Raw genomic sequence first — 20,638 nt, 5'->3', positions numbered from 1 at the left:
CCCAAGGTCCCGAATCATCCACCCATTTCCACACCTGCTCCCATCTCCGAAGCTCCAGAGCCAATGCAATTAGGATTGCTTCGTTCACCGTTGTCTTCAGAGGAAAAGCTACGCCGACGCCAGAACAATCTCTGCCTTTATTGTGGGGAAGCTGGTCATTATGTAAATGCATGTCCAAATAAGATTCGTAAGTTCAAAAACTCATCTCTTGTATCCAATGCATTACCTCTGACAAGATCAATTCATATTGCTGTCCCCCTTTCCTTACAGCTTCCAGAAGGAACACTCCAGGTTCAAGCTATAATTGATTCTAGCGCCTGTAGCTGCTTCATTGACCATGCTCTCGTTCTGCAACACAACATTCCATTGACACTCAAGCAATGCCAACTCTCCATACGGTTAGCAGATGGATCCAACATCAGATCGGGTCCCATTACCCATGAGACTCAACCACTGTCCGCCAACATCCTATCCGATCACCAAGAACTACTCCGCCTGGATGTCATTTCTTCACCACTATTCCCAATCATTTTGGGAATGCCCTGGTTACAAGCTCATAATCCCCAAATAAACTGGATAACTGGTGAGGTAGTGTTTCGGTCCACTTACTGCCTCCAGAATTGTATCAAAATCTCACACCACCTGGTCCCGGTCATTGCCTGTTCAGGCCCTACATCTGAGCTCCAGAGATTGGTCCCAACCACATATCATAATTTCCTAGACGTGTTTGACAAACGAAAGGCGGACACGCTCCCCCCTCACCGGGTCTACGATTGCCCAATCGAGTTATTGCCTGGAGCCGAAATTCCATTCGGAAGGATATTTCCCCTATCGGAACCTGAACTTCTGGTCCTCAAAGAATGCATCGATGAGAACCTTAAGAAAGGATTTATCCGACATTCCTCTTCTCCAGCCGGTGCTGGAATATTCTTCGTTGAAAAGAAGGACCATTCGCTCCGCCCATGTGTCGATTACAGGGATTTGAATAAAGTGACGATTAAAAATCGCTATCCCCTTCCATTGATTCCAGAATTATTCCAGAGACTTCGATCAGCAAAAATATTTACAAAGCTGGATTTACGAGGGGCCTATAACCTAATCAGAATCCGTAAGGGGGATGAATGGAAAACGGCTTTTTGGACACGCTTTGGCCACTTTGAGTATCTGGTCATGCCATTCGGACTCTGCAACGCACCAGCTACTTTTCAACATTTTGTTAATGATATTTTCAGGGACTTTTTGGATTTGTTCGTAATTGTTTATTTGGATGACATTTTGGTATTCTCAAACTCTCTAGAAACCCATCGTGACCATGTAAAACAAGTTCTTCTGAGATTAAGGCAAAATGGGCTCTATGCTAAAGCCGAGAAGTGCGAGTTCGAACGTCAGACCATTCACTTCCTTGGTCTGGTGATATCAACAGAGGGAGTAGAAATGGATCCTCAAAAGGTTTCAGCCATTTTATCCTGGCCACCTCCAACTGACAAAAAAGGGGTACAACGCTTCATTGGATTCTCCAATTTTTACAGGAAGTTTATCAAAAACGTTTCCAGTGTTATAGCACCCATCACGCAACTCGCCAGCAAACAAAACCGTTTTCAATGGTCTGTTGAGGCTCAAGCTGCGTTCGATAAACTAAAAGGACTATTCACATCTGCCCCAATACTCAAACACCCTGACCCTGCTCTACCTTACACTCTGGAAGTGGACGCTTCAGAGAATGCTGTAGGCGCCATTCTGTCCCAACGCCAAGGGCCTAAGTTATTAATGCACCCTGTAGCGTTCTTTTCCAAAAAACTATGTAAGTGGGAAAGGAACTACGATGTGTGAGATCGGGAACTTCTGGCAATCAAATTAGCGTTAGAAGAATGGCGGTATCTTCTGGAGGGGGCAACACCCCCAATATTGATCTATACAGATCATAAAAATTTGGAATAACTCAGAACAGCCAAACGTCTCAGGCCCCGGCAAGCAAGATGGGCTCTTTTCTTCTCCCGCTTTAATTTTCATATAACCTACAGACCAGGATCCAAGAACAGTAAACCTGACGCATTATCCCGTATGTTCTCTGAAACTGAAGCCTCATCCCCTCCAGACACTATTTTGCAAGCTGGGAACTTTTTACTAACACAAACCAGTTTTCTATCACAGGTTCGGCAGTCATCCCGAGGAGCATCAGTCCCTCCAGATACTAACCTCCAAGAAAAAGATGGTCTCCTCTGGCGAGGGAGTAAACTATTCATCCCTCAAAACCTTCGCACCTCCATTCTACAGGCTTGTCATGACTATCCCCTGGCAGGTCACTTTGGGGGTCACAAGACTATAAATTTAGTTCAAAGACATTTCTGGTGGCCAAACCTTGCAAAGGACTGCAGAAACTATGTTAGCTCTTGTTCAACCTGTCTCTGGAATAAAAATAGCAAAAATAAAGCCTGGGGATTGTTGAGACCATTACCTATCCCTGAAAGACCATGGGATAAGATCGCAATGGACTTTATTGTTGAGCTTCCTCCCTCTGAAGGATTCTCCTCTATCTTTGTGGTGGTGGATCGCTTTTCCAAAATGGCACACTTCATTCCCATGAAGGGAACTCCATCTGCAACTGAGACAGCCAGAATATTCATTAGAGAAATTGTTTTCCTCCAGTTTACGTCAAAATTTTGGAAGTCATTGTGTGAAGCTCTGGGTATCAAATTAAATTTCTCTTCAGCCTACCATCCCCAAACAAACGGGCAGACCGAACGCACTAATCAGACGTTGGAACAATATTTACGTTGTTTTACTTCTTTTTCTCAGGAGGATTGGGCCTCATTATTACCCTTGGCAGAATTTGCATTCAATAACTCTACTCACTCTGCCACAAACCAGTCACCATTCTATTCTAACTATGGTTTTCATCCCTCTTTTCTGCCAACATCCATACTGGATTCTCCTGTACCAGCCGTCCAGGATAGGCTGAATTTCTTTGTTACCAACAATCAGGTACTTAAAGAGACCCTTTCCAAGGCACAGGAGGACGATAAAAAAAATTTTGACAGGAAAAGAAGGGGAGAATTGGATTTAAAGGTCGGTGATCGTGTATGGCTTTCAACCGCAAACCTGAAACTGGCATGTCCCTCTAAAAAATTGGGACCCAGATATTTGGGACCTTTTCCAATTAAAAAGAAAATTAATTCAGTGGCCTATGAACTTGAACTTCCCGGCTCATTCAAAATCCATCCTGTATTCCATACTTTCCTACTTAAGCCTGATGTACCCAATTCTTTTCCAGATCGGGAGTTTGGCACTCCAGAAGCTATATTGATAGATGGGGAGGAGGAGTTTGAGATCTAAGCCATTTTGGATTACAGGAAACGTCAAGGACAAAACCAATACTTGATTAAGTGGAAAGGCTTTGGTCCTGAAGAAAATTCCTGGGAACCCGAAGCAAATCTTCATGCCCAGAGGCTTATACGGGCTTTTCATCACTCTCAAAGGTTGGTTCAAAGGGGCACCCGGAGGCTGCCCTTAAGGGGGGGGCACTGTCAGGGAACTCACCGTATGTATGCCCGTCCCCATATAGCAGCAGTTCCTCTTCGTTCTAGGCGCCATGCACGGTGTCCCCGTCAGAGGCGTACGAGTTCCGGGCCGAACGGACGCACGCTAATCCGAACATGTGGACGTACACCAATCCGAACACGTAAAGGCACCCATGCAAACTGAACGTATGTACGTATTCACGCACGGACGGCCACTTCCACCAATCCTGCCTCACTTCCCTCTATATAAACAGGATCCTGGCCTGACACCAGTGCTGGATCTTCTTCAGCTACTCCTGAGAGACCTTATCGTTGTTCCTATGACCTTGTTCCTGTGATCCTTGTTCCTGTGATCTTGTTCCTGTGATCTTGTTCCTGTGACCTTGTTCCTGTGACCTTGTTCCTGATACCCACTCCTTGGATACCCCTTGTTACGATCTTCTGGACTACCACTGACCTCGGCTTGGACTTTTGACTTTGGCTTGCTTCCTGATTCTGTACCTCATTTGCTAGCACGTTACCAGACCCTTGCTCATCCTTGACTACGCACCTGCCTCTTGTTCCTGTACCGCATTGCCCGCCAGTTGCCGACCTTGCCTGTCATAGACACACAGTGCTTCCTGCATACCTGCTGAACTTCCGCTGCCTACCTCCATGACCAGTCGACACCTCTTCTTCCGTGAGGACCCAGCGTCTCCAGGTCTTCAACTTCCACCTGCAGGCACCTGCACCCTTTCGTTGTCTTCACGCTCCCTGTTCCCACCTCCAGGGGCGTGGAGACCGGAAACGTGCGAGAGGCCACCCTCAACAGTCTGACTCCGCTGTAAGGTACGTGACACACGGTTACATGCTTGACGGCCATCAGAAGGTTCACCCAGTGGGCAGTAAAAGTTATATACCTTCCCTGCCCTTGTTTGCTAGACCACGTGTCTGTGGTCAGATGTATCTTGGCACCGACACTGTGTGCCAGAGGTACATTCACTTGCAGCTGAACATGGCTATAAAGCTCTGGGATGCCCTTCTGTGAGAAATACTTCCTTCCTGGGACCTTCCATGGTGGTGTTCCAATGGCCACAAATTTTCGAAAGGCCTCCGAGTCCACCAGTTTATATGGTAGTAGTTGGCGGGCTATCAGTTCTGACAAGCCAGCTGTCAACCGTTGGGCAAGTGGGTTATCCGGTGTCATCACTTTTTTACGCTCAAACATTTGGCCCACGGAAGCCTGCCTTTTTCTAGAAAAACGTGAGGACGGCATGATGGAAGATGGAGTGGAGGACAATTGTGAGGAGAGAGGAGAAGAAGTAGAAGACGAAGCTGGACGGTGAGAGCCTGGAGTGTGGCTGTGTGGGTTCCGTTGCTCCCACTGGGCTCAGTGATGGCAGCTCATGTGCCTTCTTAAGGCGGTCGTCCCTAGGTGAGTGTTGGGCTTACCGCGACTTATGCGTTAACTGCAAAGATTGCAGATGGCAACACTATTGTCAGCAGCGGACACGTTAAAAAAAGCCCACACTGCGGAGCCATGTGCCGGTGTCCTGGGAGCGCCAGATGGTTGATGCCTCGCTCCTGATACATTAGCAGTCTGGCTTGTCCCTCCTGTGCAATGTAAGTTCCGCCTGCTTCTCCTCCCTATCTGCTGGTCCATATCTCCCTCTGAACTCCCCTCCTCTTCCTCTCTTGTGGGCACCCACGTGGCATCACTAGACACGTCATCATCGACGTCACCTTACCCACCGCTATAATTAGAGATCTCAGAGTAGGCAGCAACACCAGGGACCAACCTCCTCCTTGGGCTCCTCCTGATCCAATGCCAAGAGTGGCTGCGCATCGGCAATGTCTTGTGATGGACCGGAAAATAATTCCTGTGACTCAAGTGGAGGGTATATGGTGGTGGTGTTGGTGGTAGTGCCTTTGGGGGTGCACACAGCAGAGAGTGAAGAAGAGGGTGCAGATCGAGAGGATGAGGAGGGTGCAGAAGAGTAAGGCTGAGTGAGAAACTCAACCAAGTCTGGTGCGTCCTTTGACGTAATCGAACGCACCTTCTGCAATTTGCCATTTTGGCTCAAGCCTGTTGCTCCTGCCCTACCCCTACCACCCCTGCGGAAGGGCCTGCTTCTTCCTCTGTCTGTGATTTTTTAAATGACCCTGTGACAAAAGTCTCTAGAGAAGTGCAGTATGTATGTGGAAGAAGGTATATAACACCCGCTTCAATCTGTCATTTTGAGGGGCCACTGGTCTATCACACCAGTTATAATACTTCTTTTTTAATTGCGTATGTCACTCTTTGTAGTATCGCTGCAGAACCGCTCAGCAGTCACAATGCTGCACAGGGGAAATGCACTATACTATGCTTTCTATATTTGCAAGTATTTTATACATGTATTACACCCCTATATACTGCACACCAAATAGTACACCTATACCAGTCCTTAAAAGGACCTTTGTGGACCTAATAGTAGCTAGCTAGTAGCTAGTGAATTACAGACTGTCCCTGCTCCAAACACCAAACTATCCCTCCCTACACTGAGAAATAACAGCTGCAGAATCTATATTTGAAAGAGTATATTATACATGTACAACCCTATATACTGTACACCTATACCAGTCCTTAAAAGTGTGGACCTAGTAGCTAGTGATTTGCAGACTGTCCCTGCTCCAAAACACCAAACTGTCCCTCAGTCCCTACACTGATAAAAGGACCTTTGTGGACCTAATAGTAATAGCTGGTGATTAAACTGACTGTCCCTGCTCCACACAGCGTCCTGTCCCTACACTTACAAAAGACAGAATAAAAAATGGCCGCCAGATCAGGTCTATTTATAAGGTAGGGGGAATGTCCAATTGTCCATGTGCTGAAATGTCTCAATTGGCTGTCCAGAGCGTCCACTGACCCGCAGCAGCAGGCTGTGGGCGTAGGGACGGCATGACAGCTGCTTTGAATGCACTGTCGCCATTTTAAGGGGCAAGGATAGTGGCCGCTTTAAGAAATCGGAGTAGGCGGGGCGGTGGGCGGAGCCTGACGTTTTCAGTCACGATGCAGAGGAAGCCAGGGGCAGTCGGAGAGAGGAGGAGGAAGTGATTCCCACCCATCCTCCCTTTTTTGTTTTCGGGGATTGTTTATCGGGGTAGGATTATGTGGGTTGGCAGTGTTTTGGGGTCAGTTGAGAAGGTCAAGTGGTGCAGGTGGAGAATCGGTGGTACCCATCCATGGTGATGGGGGTGGTTGGATTTGTACTTCACGGTTACATGGGATTAACCGGGAAGAGTAAAAGCGGTAGGTCACTGCATTGGTTGGGTATAGCCTCCGAGACAGGGGATTCCGTCTGGAGGTCAAGAGGTTAAAGGTAATGTGCAGTGACCAGTAGGGTCTAGTATATGCTATGACCCAGGATACAGTTTTAAAGGAAAGTTGTTTACATGTTAATTATGGTTATTTATTGAAAGTTTATATTTTGTTATATATATATATATTTTGGTTAAATAAATCAAGGCCTGTCAGCCATTTACTCCAAACATAGTCTGGTCTGGTTTATGGGGGGTGTTGGGTTTGGAGAGAGGTGGAGGTATCCTTTTGGGTAAGAATGATATTGAGGGGAGGTGTCAGACAATACAGAGGTCATGTACCCCATGATGGATGTGTCATGGGTCAATGTTCTTCACAATGTAAACGCATATGTCCCCTGCGCAAACAGCGCCAGAAGTCCGCTGGTTTGGTGAATCGCGAACGACCAAAATTTGCCGCAAACCGACCACCGGGCGAACCGCAAGGCCATCTCTAGTAGTTGCCCACCCCATTCATTTGTTCAGATCTTTTTGCAAGGTTTCCACATCCTGGGCAGAAGTTACTGCCCTGCTTAGCTTAGTATCGTCCGCAAATAGACAAATAGTCCACAGACAGATTGAACTGTTTATCCCATCCTCCAATTCATTTATGAACAAATTAAATAGGACTGGTCCGAGCACAGAACCCTGGGGGACCTCACTTCCAGTGTGTTCAACCTACAATATGGACTAAAAATCGGACCATAGACCCAAACTTTTCTAGTTTTGGTTTTCCTGGTTAAACACTATGGGCCAAATCAGAGTGGTGTGAATGGGCCCATAGCATATAATACTGCTGAGTTCAGATTTGTATACATTACGGATGTTAACCACTTCACGCCCGCGCTATAGCCAAAAGACGGCTACAGCGCGGACGCTATCTGCTGGGGGGGTGGGTCCCTGGACATCCTCCTGTTTACTTCCCCTCTGCGCACCGCCGCGGGCACGCATTGGGGAAGTTCTGTGCTGGCCGTGTCCCTCGGACACAGCCAGGCACAGATCGCTGTAAACGGCTAATCACAGCAGCCGTTTACAGCACCATCGGTGTGTCCAATGAGAGGTGATCTCATATGTAAACATAGGAGATCATCTGTCATCACTGGCTCCCCTCTTCACACAGACAGCGTGTGAGGAGGGAGAGATGAACCGCTGCAGTGATTAGTGTAAAAAATAAAAAAAAAATAAAAACAAAAACCGAAAATATTGCCCCACTGCCATCTCTCCCCACTGCCATCTGCCCCCAGTGCCACCTGTCAGTGCCATCTACCCCCAGTGCCATCTGTCCCCAGTGCCACCTGTCATCAGTGCCATCTGTCCCCAGTGCCACGTATAAGTGCCATCTGTCATCAGTGTCATCAGTGCCACATAGTGTCATCTGTCATCAGTGCCACATAGTGCCATCTGTCATCAGTGCCATATCAGTGTCACGTGTCATCAGTGCCACATATTAGTGCCATCTGTCATCAGTGCCATGTATCAGTGGCACCTGTCAGTGTCACATGCCATCTGTTATCAGTGTCACATGTCATCAATGCCAGATATCAGTGCCATCTATCATCAGTGTCACGTGTCATCAGTGCCACGTATTAGTGCCATCTGTCAGCAGTGCCACGTATTAGTGCCATGTGTCATCAGTGCCACGTATTAGTGCCACGTGCAATCAGTGCCACGTGCTATCTGTCATCAGTGCCACATAGTGCCATCTTTCATCAGTGTCACGTGTAATTAGTGCCACGTATTAGTGGCATCTGTCATCAGTGCCACATATAAGTGCCATCTGTCATCAGTGCCATGTCGATGTCACGTGTCATTGTCCTGGTGCTCCAGGGCCTTCAAAAGTGTAATAGGTAGTCAACAAGTTAGATGTGTAATTTATGCTCCTAGAACACGTGATGGCGCTCCCTGCATTTTGGGCTTCTCTATGTGGCCAGTCTGTGAAAAAGTCCCACACATGTGGTATTGTAATACTCAGGAGTAGCAGAATTTATTTTGGGGCATTATTTGTGGTATACACATGCCAAGTGAGAGAAATAACCTATTACAATGACAATTTGTGTAAAAAAATAAAATAAAATAAAAAATCTTCATTTTGCAAAGAATTGTGGGAAAAAATGACAACATCAAAAAGCTCACCATTTCTCTTACTAAATACCTTGGAATGTCTTCTTTCAAAAAAGGGGTTTTTTTGGGGGGTATTTGTACTTTCCTGGCTTGTTCGGGTCGCAAGAAATGAGATAGACCACCAGTACATCAGATGTGATCAATTTTGTATAATTTGCACCACATTTTGTAGACTCTCTAACTTTCACAAAGACCAAATAATATCCACCAATTTGGGTTATTTGTACCAAAGATATGTAGCAGTATAAATTTTGGCCAAAATTTATGAATACAAATTAATAATTTGCAAAATTTTATCACAGAAACCAAGAAAATTTCTTTTTTTTTTCAAAATTTTCGGTCTTTTTTTCATTTTATAGCGCAAAAAAATAAAAAACCCCAAGGTGATCAAATTCCACCAAAAGAAAGCTCTATGTGTGGGATAAAAAGGACAAAAAATTCATTTGGCTACAGTGTTACATGACTGAGTAATTGTTATTCAAAATGTGAGAGCACCAAAAGCTGAAAATTGGTCTGGGCAGGAGGGAGGTTTAAGTGCCCAGTAGACAATTGGTTAAAACTGCATGCTGTACACCCATGTGTATAAGCCTCAATGTGTGTTCACATTCTGTTATGCCGCGTACACACGATCTGAATTTTGGCCAGCAAAAGACTGATGAGAGCTTTTCATCTGAAAATGTGACCGTGTGTATGCTCCATCGGAATTCCCGGCAGCAAAATTTTGAGAGCATGTTCTCAATTTTTCAGACGGAAAAACTTTCTATCGTGTGTATGCAATTCTGACGCGCAAAAACGCACGCATGCTCAGATTCAACTATGAGATGGAAGCTATTGGCTACTGGGTATTGAACTTCCTTTTTCTAGTCCCGATATACATGTTGTACGTCACCGCGTTCTTGGCGGTCGGAATTTGGTGTCACCGTGTGTATGCAAGACAGCTTGAGCAAAATCCTTTCGGAATTCAGTCGGGAAAACTATCAGAGCTTTTTCTGACCAAAATTCCGATTGTGTACGCGGCATTAGACATGTGCAATTGTTTCGTACGAATTGGAAATTCGTACATTTGTACGAATCCGAAATATGAATTTTTATGCATGCAAATTTTGTACAAAATTTCGTATACAAACTTCAGATCCAAATTCCGTTACAACAGAATTGGACAGAATGTTCGTTAACTACGATTATTCGTTAAGATGAAGTTAAAGACCCCAGGAAGTCAGCACAGCATAGGGATGGTGGGAGCCCCTCATAATGATAAATTCATCATAATGAACATCCGTAATTGTTACGAAAAGTTTAAGAATCTAACGAAAATTTGTATTTCATACGAATCCGAATTGAATTTCGGACACGAATTACAAAATACTAATTAATTTTAATACGGAATGAAACAAAATGAATTTATTGACGGCGCCCATGTCTACATTCTGCCAACGAGCTGGAAAGCTGTCAATATTAATTCTAGATTTGTTTTACACAATTTAAATTTTCTGTTTACTATGTTTCAGGTTTTCAGTTTCAGCCATGCGGGTGACAGTTATCGCCACAACCTTCCTCCTTCTTCTGCTTTTAAATGGTAGTATCCAGGATGTCCCTATGTGTTGTACAATAGAAAGCAAAGATGTCATTGCACATTGATGAAATGTTGGCATATTGAGTAAATTTATTCAATTATAAATGTATAATATGCATTGTTTAATGTATACTGTACTTTTTGGGGGGTTATGAGAAATGACCCTCCCCAAACAGCATTGCACTACACCTGTAGGTAAATAAGAGAACCAGAACCTTTGCTAAGTGGAAGAGTGTGTTAGATAATAAAGATGGCAGTGCTTCCACCCGGGACAAGGGCTCTTCTGTGAACAGAGGGGATCCCCTTCCTGGGAAATTATCCAGTAATCTAAACAAAGTTTTTGGAGCAGAAGAACCACTGCAGCCAGAATATCTTTAGCCCTAAGTATATAGCTGCACACCAGTATAGAAATATTACAAGCTTTCTATAAGAAGAGAATAATACCAGTACATACAGTATCTCACAAAAGTGAGTACACCCCTCACATTTTTGTAAATATTTTCTTCTATCTTTTCATGTGACAACACTGAAGAAATGACACTTTGCTACAATGTAAAGTAGTGAGTGTACAGCTTGTATAACAGTGTAAATTTGCTGTCCCCTCAAAATAACTCAATACACAGCCATTAATGTCTAATCTGACATCAACAAAAGTGAATACACCCCTAAGTGAAAATGTCCAAATTGGGCATAATTAGCCATTTTCCCTCCCCGGTGTCATGTGACTTGTTAGGCCGCGTACACACGCGCGGACTGTTCGCCCAACTTTGTCCGCTGAACAGTGTTTGGGTGGACAGTCCGCTCGTGTGTGGGCTTTCAGCGGACAGTTTCAGCTGACAGTTTGACGGACAAGGTTTTTCGGAAATTCCGTAAAACTGTCCGCTGAAACCTTGTTTCAGCGAACAGTCCGCTCGTGTGTAGGCTTGTTCGTCAAACAAAGTTGCGCGCATGCTCAGAAAGGATTTTCACGCCGAAAGTTATAATGCAGTGTATAGGACGTCGTATTTTTCGTCCCGTCGTACGTGCCGTTCACGTCATCGCGCACGGTTTCAGCAAACTGTTCGTTCGTCGTGTGTGGCCATGTCCGTCCATGCTAATTTTGAGCGGACTGTTTGCCGAAACTGTTGGACGGACAAAGTTGGGCGAACAGTCCGCGCGTGTGTACGCGGCCTAAGTGTTATAAGGTCTTAGGTGTGAATGGGGAGCAGGTGTGTTAAATTTGGTGTTATCGCTCTCACTCTCTCATAATGGTCACTAGTAGTTCAACATGGCACCTCATGGCAAAGAACTCTCTGAAGATCTGAAAAAAATAATTGTTGCTCTACATAAAGATGGCCTAGGCTATAAAAAGATTGCCAAGACCCTGAAACTGAGCTGCAGCACAGTGGCCATGACCATACAGCTATTTAACAGGACAGGCTCCACTTAGAACAGGCCTCGCCATGGTCGACCAAAGAAGTTGAGTGCATGTGCTCAGCATTATATCCAGAGGTTGTCTTTTGGGAAATAGACGTATGAGTGCTGTCAGCATTGCTGCAGAGGTTGAAGGGGTGGGGGGTCAGCCTGTCAGTGCTCAGACCATACGCCGCACACTGCATCAGATTGGTCTGCATGGCTGTTGCCCCAGAAGGAAGCCTCTTCTAAAGATGATGCACAAGAAATCCCACAAAAGTTTGCTGAAGACGAGCAGACTTAGGACATGGATTATTGTAACCATGTCCTGTGGTCTGATGAGCCCAACATAAACTTATTTGGTTCAGATGGTGTCAAGCGTGTGTGGCAACAACCAGGTGAGGAGTACAAAGACAAGTGTGTCTTGCCTACAGTCAAGCATGGTGGTGGGAATGTCATGGTCTGGGACTGTATGAGTCCTCCCGGCACTGGGGAGCTGCAGTTCATTGAGGGAACCATGAATGCCAACATGTACTGTGACATACTGAAGCAGAGCATGAACCCCTCCCTTCGGAGACTGGGCCACAGGGCAGTATTCCAACATGATAATGACCTTAATCACACCTCCAAGACGACCACTGCCTTGCTAAAGAAGCTGAGGGTAAAGGTGATGGACTGGCCAAGCATGTCTCCAGACCTAAACCCTATTGAGCATCTGTGGGGCATCCTCAAATGAAAGGTGGAGGAGCGCAAGGTCTAACATCCACCAGCTCCATGATGTCGTCATGGAGGAGGGGAAGAGGACTCCAGTGACACTTTGGGCCCAATTTGGACATTTTCACTTAGGGGCGTACTCACGTTTGTTGCCAGCGGTTTAGACATTAATGGCAGCCAATTTACACTGTTATACAAGCTGTACCCCCACTACATTACATTGTAGAAAGGTGTAATTTCTTCAGTGTTGTCACATAAAATGATATAATAAAATATTTACAAAAATGTGAGGGGTGTACTCACTTTTGTGAGATACTGCACATAGGAATCCTGATAGAATTGTGCACATATACCCAGGTATATATGGTTATTAATAGAGATAACTCCAGATGAATGTTGCAGAAAAGTTCAGTTGTAGGGGACCCTGGGGATGATGTGGTGTCTGTCTTTATGTCAGAGACCTGAAGACAAGATCAGCAGTCTCAGGGATATCCTCCAACTGTTGTCTGACCAGCCTGGAATAGAACTTCTCACCAGTAGTAACCATGGCGTGACACTGAAAGTCAGCCTATTTACTCTGCACATTAGTTCCTTCCTCTAATAGTTTATAATAGTCTCTTCTGGTCCAGTAATTAGCAGCATGGGCAGGACATGTTCCTGAGACTTTTCTCTCTCTCTCTCTCTCTCTCTCTCTCTCTCTCCCCCCTTCCTCCTTCTGAGGTTTTTGAGCCCACAACCATGGGCAGGAAGGGCATATATAATATATTTAGAGGAATTTATAAATTCAAATAGTAGAGGGCAGCAGATTCCTACAATTAGTTGACAAAACGACAGCCAATCCCTAACCCTTTTCCAGAAGGCACCCTTTTCCAGAGTGGTCACTATGAGCTTGACCCTAAAGGAAAATCCAGCAAACATCAGGCTTGCCTTGGGTGAAGTTATGTGGAGTGACAGTGAATAAGGAATACAATGTCTGATTAAAAATCAGACATGCGGGGGTTCGCCATCAGGAAAGGACAGGGATGGGGTTGAGAAGAAGGTAACTGCCTTCTGGGCCAGTACAAATAATATACATTGGTCTGGTGGCCCTAAGTGGAGATACTCCCCTGTTTAGAATTGATCACACTGAGACTTGCAGGTGGGCATTATATAGATACCTATTCCCCCATTCAGACCTGTGATCCCAGTGCCTGGAGATGTCATGTGACTAATGAGAAAATTCACAAAGGAATCCAATACTGAAAGACTTCCCTCTGCTGTGTCCTGGGGTCTCGGGTCAGAACAGGGAACGGTTTTCTTTTTACTAATGCTTAGCATCTGTCATTGACTAGTGGTCCCATTCTAAGACTTCATGGGCACAGCCACAAGAGGGCGCATAGTTCACATGGAGTGTAAATAGCGGCTGTAAAGGAGCCATAGGTGCAGCATACAGCCTCCCGGTGAAATGTGGGATGAGTGTAAGGTTCAGTTGGTTGAACATTTACCATTTCAGAGGTATCATAAGGTAAACCAGATTTCCAGAAACCACTATAGCCTTATGCTCATGACCATTTTGCCACTCGCACTTCCAGGCAAAGGGGCAACTTTAGACATACTGTGACAGTTTGCCATGTGTGTGGCCTATTTAAACTGATATGTCAATGAGAGAAGTAGCTGAATGGTCTTCAGTTTGCTCCTGTGTTTCCTGAGACCTTATCTGTTATACTTGCCTACCCATGTATGACCTGGTTTCTCCTTTGCCTCTGCTTACATGCTCATCTGGTTAACCCTGACCTCAGCCTGATTACTGGACTCTCCTTTGCCTGCTGTACTATGTTACCCGGCTCTTATAGACCTTGGCCTGCTTCCTGGACTTGTCTTGTCTGATGATTCTGTACTGCTTTGATTAACTTTTACTGACTTTGGCCTGCTTCCATGACTTATACTGCCTACCGATTCAGCCCCACGCTGCCTGCCTGTGACTAACTCCTGCTTCCCAGCTTCTTCTACTACCCCCTGCTCTGGTGCCAAGCTGCTTCTGCATCTGGCCCTGAGGACAGTTCCAACCATTTACAATGCGGACGTCATAAGCCAGCTACTCTTGCACTTGTGCTACTCCTTGCCTTCACACTCTACACAGTCTCCACCTTCCGGAGTGTTGGGCAGGAGGTGCACGAGAGGCCCTCACAACATTCCCGTCTTCACCAGGTACCTGATCGATCATCCAGACATCATGTATGACAGAAATATTACTACTCCTGGTATACATGACAGCATCCTGCTTTCAATGGTTGTTGAAAATGCCAACAGGTGCAATCCCTCACAAGTCCTTAGCAACCAGTGACATCACGACCCCATTTCCTTACATGCCCAGAAGTCCCACTTTCAATGGTTGATAAGAATGTCAGCAGGTGCAGTCGCAGATGAGTCCTTAGTAACCAGTGACATCACAGCCCCATTTGCTTATATGCCTGGGAATCCCGCTTTCAAAGGTTTTTAGGAATGCCAGCAGGTGCAGTCCTCGACGAGTCCTTAACAACCAGTGACATCACAGCCCCATTTGCTTAGATCCCACTTTCAATAGTTGTTAAGAATGCTGGAAGGTCTTTATCGGATATATTACACTCCTGTAAGGTTGCAGGGAATGTTCCCGGAATGAGAGCCTACCTGTCCCCCCTGTCAACTCCAATTTGGTTCATATACATATGTTCTAGGAATGCCCTTCCATAATGACATACTGGAAGGTGGTCTTTGATGAAATTAATCTCCAGCTACAACTTGACGTAATCCCTACGCCCTCTTTGGCCTTATTGGGCATCCCTGATGAAGACGACCAGCGTTCCCATCACTCTAATGCCGCGTACACACGATCTGACTTTCCAGCAGACTTGGTCGTGTGTGGCCAAGTCCGTTTCATTCAGAAAGTCCGTCGGACCTCAGATGAAAGTCCATCGGGAAGACCGTCAGACCTAGTCCAACGAAAAGTCGGGTCATGTGTACGCGGCATAAGCTTCTCATAGCCTCTTTTATACCAAAAAGGAAATTTTACTGAAATCATCCTCAGACCAACCCACGGTGTCCTCTTGGAAGGCCATGGTAAACGCAGCCCTGCCCTTATATAAGATGACATATTCCATTAGGTTTTGTTGTATCATTTTCTGTTCAAACTGATAATGATGCCAATCTGTCTCTTTATATATATATATGGTGTGAACGGTAATTTTATGAGTAAGCAATTTTGAAAACCATTTATCATTTTCCTTCCACATCACAATTATGTGCCGCTTTGTGTTGGTCTATCACATAAAATCCCAATAAAATACATTTACGTTTTTAGTTGTAACATGACAAAATTTGGAAAATTTCAAGGGGTGATACAAATGTTGGGACATTTTTTACCTTCATGCAGGGAATACATGAAGGTAAAAAAAAATGTCTTGACTTTAGAACTACTTTAATCCCATCTCACTACTCCCCTTCCCCCATTCCTCACCCACACACACATACATCCTCCTAGAGTCAGAGGTTTTTCCAAGTTTGTTAGCCAACAAAACAGCATTTTTTCTTGCATGTGATTGGATGATACAAGTCAGAAGAGTGTCACCTCATTCCCATGCAAAGTAAGCAAAGTGAACAACCTATTTTCCTTTAGTAAATTAACCTCCTTAAAGTCTAAGAGCAGTTTTAAACCCAAAACAAAAATTTATTATATTTCAGCTTACCAATTCTTAGATGTGGTGGCTGCATTCATTTTTAGTCTTTTTTTTCTTTCTTTTGCTTACACCAGGTGATCCTGCTAGTAAGTCTGTTGTTTTTGAACAGAACAAGCTCTCCTGCAAATGTATCAGCTAAGAGTTTTGAGACAAAACATTCACTGCTGACAGGGACACTTACAATGATCAGCTTTTGTTTATTCATATCCCAAAAGAAAAAAACAAACAAACAATTGCTGTAACTACTTGTGGACTGGAGTTTGGCTTCAATGTGTTAGCCCTTGTACACACGGTCAGACATACCGACAACCAAATCCATCGGATGTTGTCCAACGGATTTTGTCTGAAACTGTTGCATACACACAGTCGGACAAAGTTGTCAGAAAATCCAATCGTACTTAAAGCGGGATTCCACTGTCTGCAACTTTTTTTTTTGTTGGCAATATGACAATCAATAATAGTATTAAATATAGCACTCACTTCTTCTGTTTTCAACTCGATTGTCTGTCCGTTTTGGCAGCATTGGAGAACTTATAAAATTTCATCCTGATCGTTTTCATTTTGCCTGTGGGCATGTGAAGTCCACAGGCATCCTCTTCCGGGATACGGGCATGCTGATGGACCAGCATGCACCGCCCGTTAGAGCGCCGATCTCGCCCATGCGCAGTATCGCCGCTATCAACTGCACAGGTTGTCATCACAACGGGCGGCGTCGTAGGAAGTCCCACCCCGTACAGACTCCGCACAGTCTCCTGGGAAATAAAAACAACGATCCCAGGAGCCCCTGCGGCCGACAGGAAGAATTGACCTGCCACGGAAGCCCCGCCCATTTCCGCAGCGGCTCCGCCCCTTTCCGGAATCTCCAGAGGCAGGAAATTTGAAAGAAGAAGAAAACAGAAGAAGACATCAGAAAGGTAAGGGGGATATCTAGCGATTAGGGAAGGGGGGATCACATAGACGTAGGACTGTTAATTAGGGTGGACCTCCGCTTTAACGTGATGACGTTATTTCGTTAGGACATGACTACGTTCAGGCTAGTAGCCAATAGCTTTGGTCTAGGAATTTGATCTGAGCATGCATGGCACTTTGTTCGATTGGAATTCTCTACACATGATCGGACAAAGTCCGATTGGATCATGTTGTCGGAAAATGTTATAGCCCAGCTGGAAAACGGGGTCCGTCGGATACTCCGACGGAAACAGTCCGATGGAGCCCACACACTGTCGGATTATCCGACAACATAGTCCTATCGGACATTGTCCATCGGAATGTCTGACCGTGTGTACAAGGGCTAAGTGTATCTAAATCTGATAACACTCCCCTCTCCAATAGGGATGAGCCGCACACCCCCAGTTCGGTTCGCATCAGAACATGCAAACAGGCAATAAATTAGTTAGAACATGCGAACACCGTTAAAATCTATGGGACTCAAACATGAAAAATCTAAAGTGCTAATTTTAAAGGCTTATATGCAAGTTATTGTCATAAAAAGTGTTTGGGGACCCGGGTCCTGCCCCAGGGGACATGTATCAATGCAAAAGAAAGTTTTAAAATCGTCCGTTTTTTTGGGAGCAGTGATTTTAATAATGCTTAAAGTGAAACAATAAAAGTGTAAAAATCCTTTTAAATTTCGTACCTTGGGGGTGTCTATAGTATGCCTGTAAAGTAGCGCATGTTTCCCGTGCTTAGAACTGTCCCTGCACAAAGTGTCATTTCTGAAGGAAAAAAAGTCATTTAAAAGCACTCGCGGCTATAATGAATTGTCGGCTCCCCGTAATACAGAGAACAGTAATTGAAAGTCATTGATATAAAAAAAAGGTGTGGGGGTCCCCCCCAAATTCAATTTACCAGGCCCTTCAGGTCTGGTATGGATTTTAAGGCTAATTCCACGCCAAATTTAAAAAAAAATGGGGTGGAGTTCCCCCCAAAAATCCATACCAGACCCTTTATCCAAGCACGCAACCTGGCAGGCCGCAGGAAAAGAGGGAGGACGAAAGAGCGCCCCCCTTCTGAACCGTACCAGGCCACATGCCCTCAACATTGGGAAGATGCTTTGGGGTAGCTCCCCAAAGCACCTTGTCCCCATGTTGATGGGGACAAGGGCCTCATCCCCACAACCCTTGCCTGGTGGTTGTGGGGGTCTGTGGGCAGGGGGCTTATCGTAATCTGGAAGCCCCCTTTAACAAGGAGACCCCCAGATCCCAGCCCCCCTGTTTGAAATGGGGTGGGATCTGGGAAATGGTATGCGTGCTCGGATAAAGGGTCTGGTATAGATATTTGGGGAGAACCCCACGTATTTTTTTTTTAAATGTTTTACATGGGGTTCCCCTTAATATCCATACCAGACCTGAAGGGCCTGGTAATTGAATTTGGGGGGACCCCCACACATTTTTAAATTTTTTTTTATCAATGACTGTTCTCTATATTACCAAGAACTGACAATTCATTATAGCCGCGAGTGCTTTTAAATTACCTTTTTTCCTCAGAAATGACACTTTGTGTAGGGACAGTTCTAAGCACGGGAAACAAGCGCTACTTTACAGGCATACTATAGACACCCCCAGGTACAAAATTTAAAGGAATATTTCACTTTTATTGTTTCACTTTAAGCATTATTAAAATCACTGCTCCCGAAAAAACTGCCATTTTTAAAACTTATTTTTGCATTGATTCATGTCCCCTGGGGCAGGACTCGGGTCCCCAAACACTTTTTAGGACAGTAACTTGCATATAAGCCTTTAAAATTAGCACTTTAGAATTCTCCGATAGACTTTTACAGGGTTTTCCGCGTCTTTTTGAATTTGCTGCGAACACCCCAAATTGTTCACTGTTCGGCAAACAGGTGAACAGGCAATGTTTGAGTCGAAGCTCATCCCTACTCTCCACAAATTAACAATGTTGCTGTGCCCCCTGTTCTCCTTCAACCAGAGTGGGGTCACTCTAATACAGGAGGTGTGTTACTGGCCAGGTCACCAGGTAAAAACAGGTAAAAAAGCCTTTAAAAAAAGGAAACAAATGCAGCCACCACATCTAATGATTGGTAAGCTGCGGTATATTATATTTTTGGTATTGAGTTTTATAACACTTTAATTCTGTCTTCTGCTAATAGGGAGTGAAGGGAAAACTGTCTCCAAACGACACGTCAGACGAGACTGGCTCATCATCCCTGACACAATAGCCTTTGGTATCTACCAAGCTGTGAACAGCGTATCTCCGGACACCGGAAAGTTTCTTATGGGAATATTTGAGTCGGATCCTGTGCAGAAAACAAGGTGACTTAACCTTTATAGATATACATTTGGACACTAAGGGGCCAATTTTTATTTTTGTTTTTTTCAGTTCACTGTACAAATGTCTGAAACATTCACACACACATTCACCATCACAAATAATCACTGCAATTTCCTAGAATCGTCAGCTCCATCTAATGGCCGTAATGTGGTATTCTACAGAAATACCTCAATCAGGAAAATACTGCATTATGGCCACCAGATGGAGCTGACAGTCTTAGCAAATAAGCATGTTAGGCAAATTATTGTGATCATCCATGATGGGAAAGCAAATGATTACAACCAGGGACGTCTTTAAAGCAGGGCAAAAGGGGCAGCTGCCCTGGGCCCCATCATTGTTGTGGGGCCCAAAGCAGCTGCCTCATACTTGCCAACTATCCCAGTTTAAATTCCCTTGTCCCTTGAAGTTTTAGTCCCGTGCTGTGTCCCGATATCTCAGCGTGACGCTCTGTTACTAATGCTGCTCAGCTCTGCCTATTGCCATGTACAGATGACACACCTGCAGACCTTGTGTTTACGTGTAAATAACCTACATTGATATGTAAACAGCCACGGATTGGCAGCATTGATAAGTAAATAGAGGCACCATTCCTATGTATATTGTACCCCCCTGAGGTCATATCCACCATCACTTCTACTGAATGCTGTCCACCGGAGAGGTAAAGGGGCATGCTTGAAAGTCCTGCCTATAACTGTGGTCATTAAGCCTAACATCATCCTGATCTGTAAAGGTAAGCAAATTGCAGGTGGAACCTTTTTTCAAAATAACATGGTGCCACAGCACCCCGAATTGTGGTGCATGTAAATACACACATCTCAGCAGATATGTGAGGGTTTCATTAACAATTAATGGCAGGACCATCTTACCCTCTTCCTGCCCAGGCCAATTTTCAGCTGTCAGCGCTGTCACTTTTTAAACAACAATTGCGCGGTCATGCTACACTGTATCCAAACTAAATTTTTATCATTTTGTTCCTACAAATAGAATATTTGTTGGAAAAAAATAATAATACAAATTAG

At 44.8% G+C, this 20,638-nt stretch overlaps 1 protein-coding gene across 2 annotated transcripts in view; it reads left to right on the top strand.

Annotated features, from left to right (window-relative positions):
- The window catches only part of LOC143984228 (apovitellenin-1-like), a 71,457-nt gene that overhangs the window by 19,582 nt on the left and 31,237 nt on the right, over nt 1-20,638 (top strand). For both annotated transcript variants that reach the window (XM_077484514.1, XM_077484513.1), the window contains 2 exons: nt 10,466-10,533; nt 19,438-19,600. In XM_077484514.1, coding sequence (XP_077340640.1) covers nt 10,482-10,533; nt 19,438-19,600 — 215 coding nt within the window. In that variant the 5' untranslated portion in view covers nt 10,466-10,481. The remainder of the gene's footprint in view (nt 1-10,465; nt 10,534-19,437; nt 19,601-20,638) is intronic.

Source organism: Lithobates pipiens, unplaced genomic scaffold (assembly GCF_037356315.1).
Source record: "Lithobates pipiens isolate NorthernLeopardFrog02 unplaced genomic scaffold, aLitPip1_a1.2 Scaffold_16, whole genome shotgun sequence".
In the NCBI taxonomy this organism is placed as follows: Eukaryota; Metazoa; Chordata; class Amphibia; order Anura; family Ranidae; genus Lithobates; species Lithobates pipiens.
Note: the sequence above shows the minus strand (reverse complement) of the source record. Positions and strands in the feature narration are given on the sequence as shown.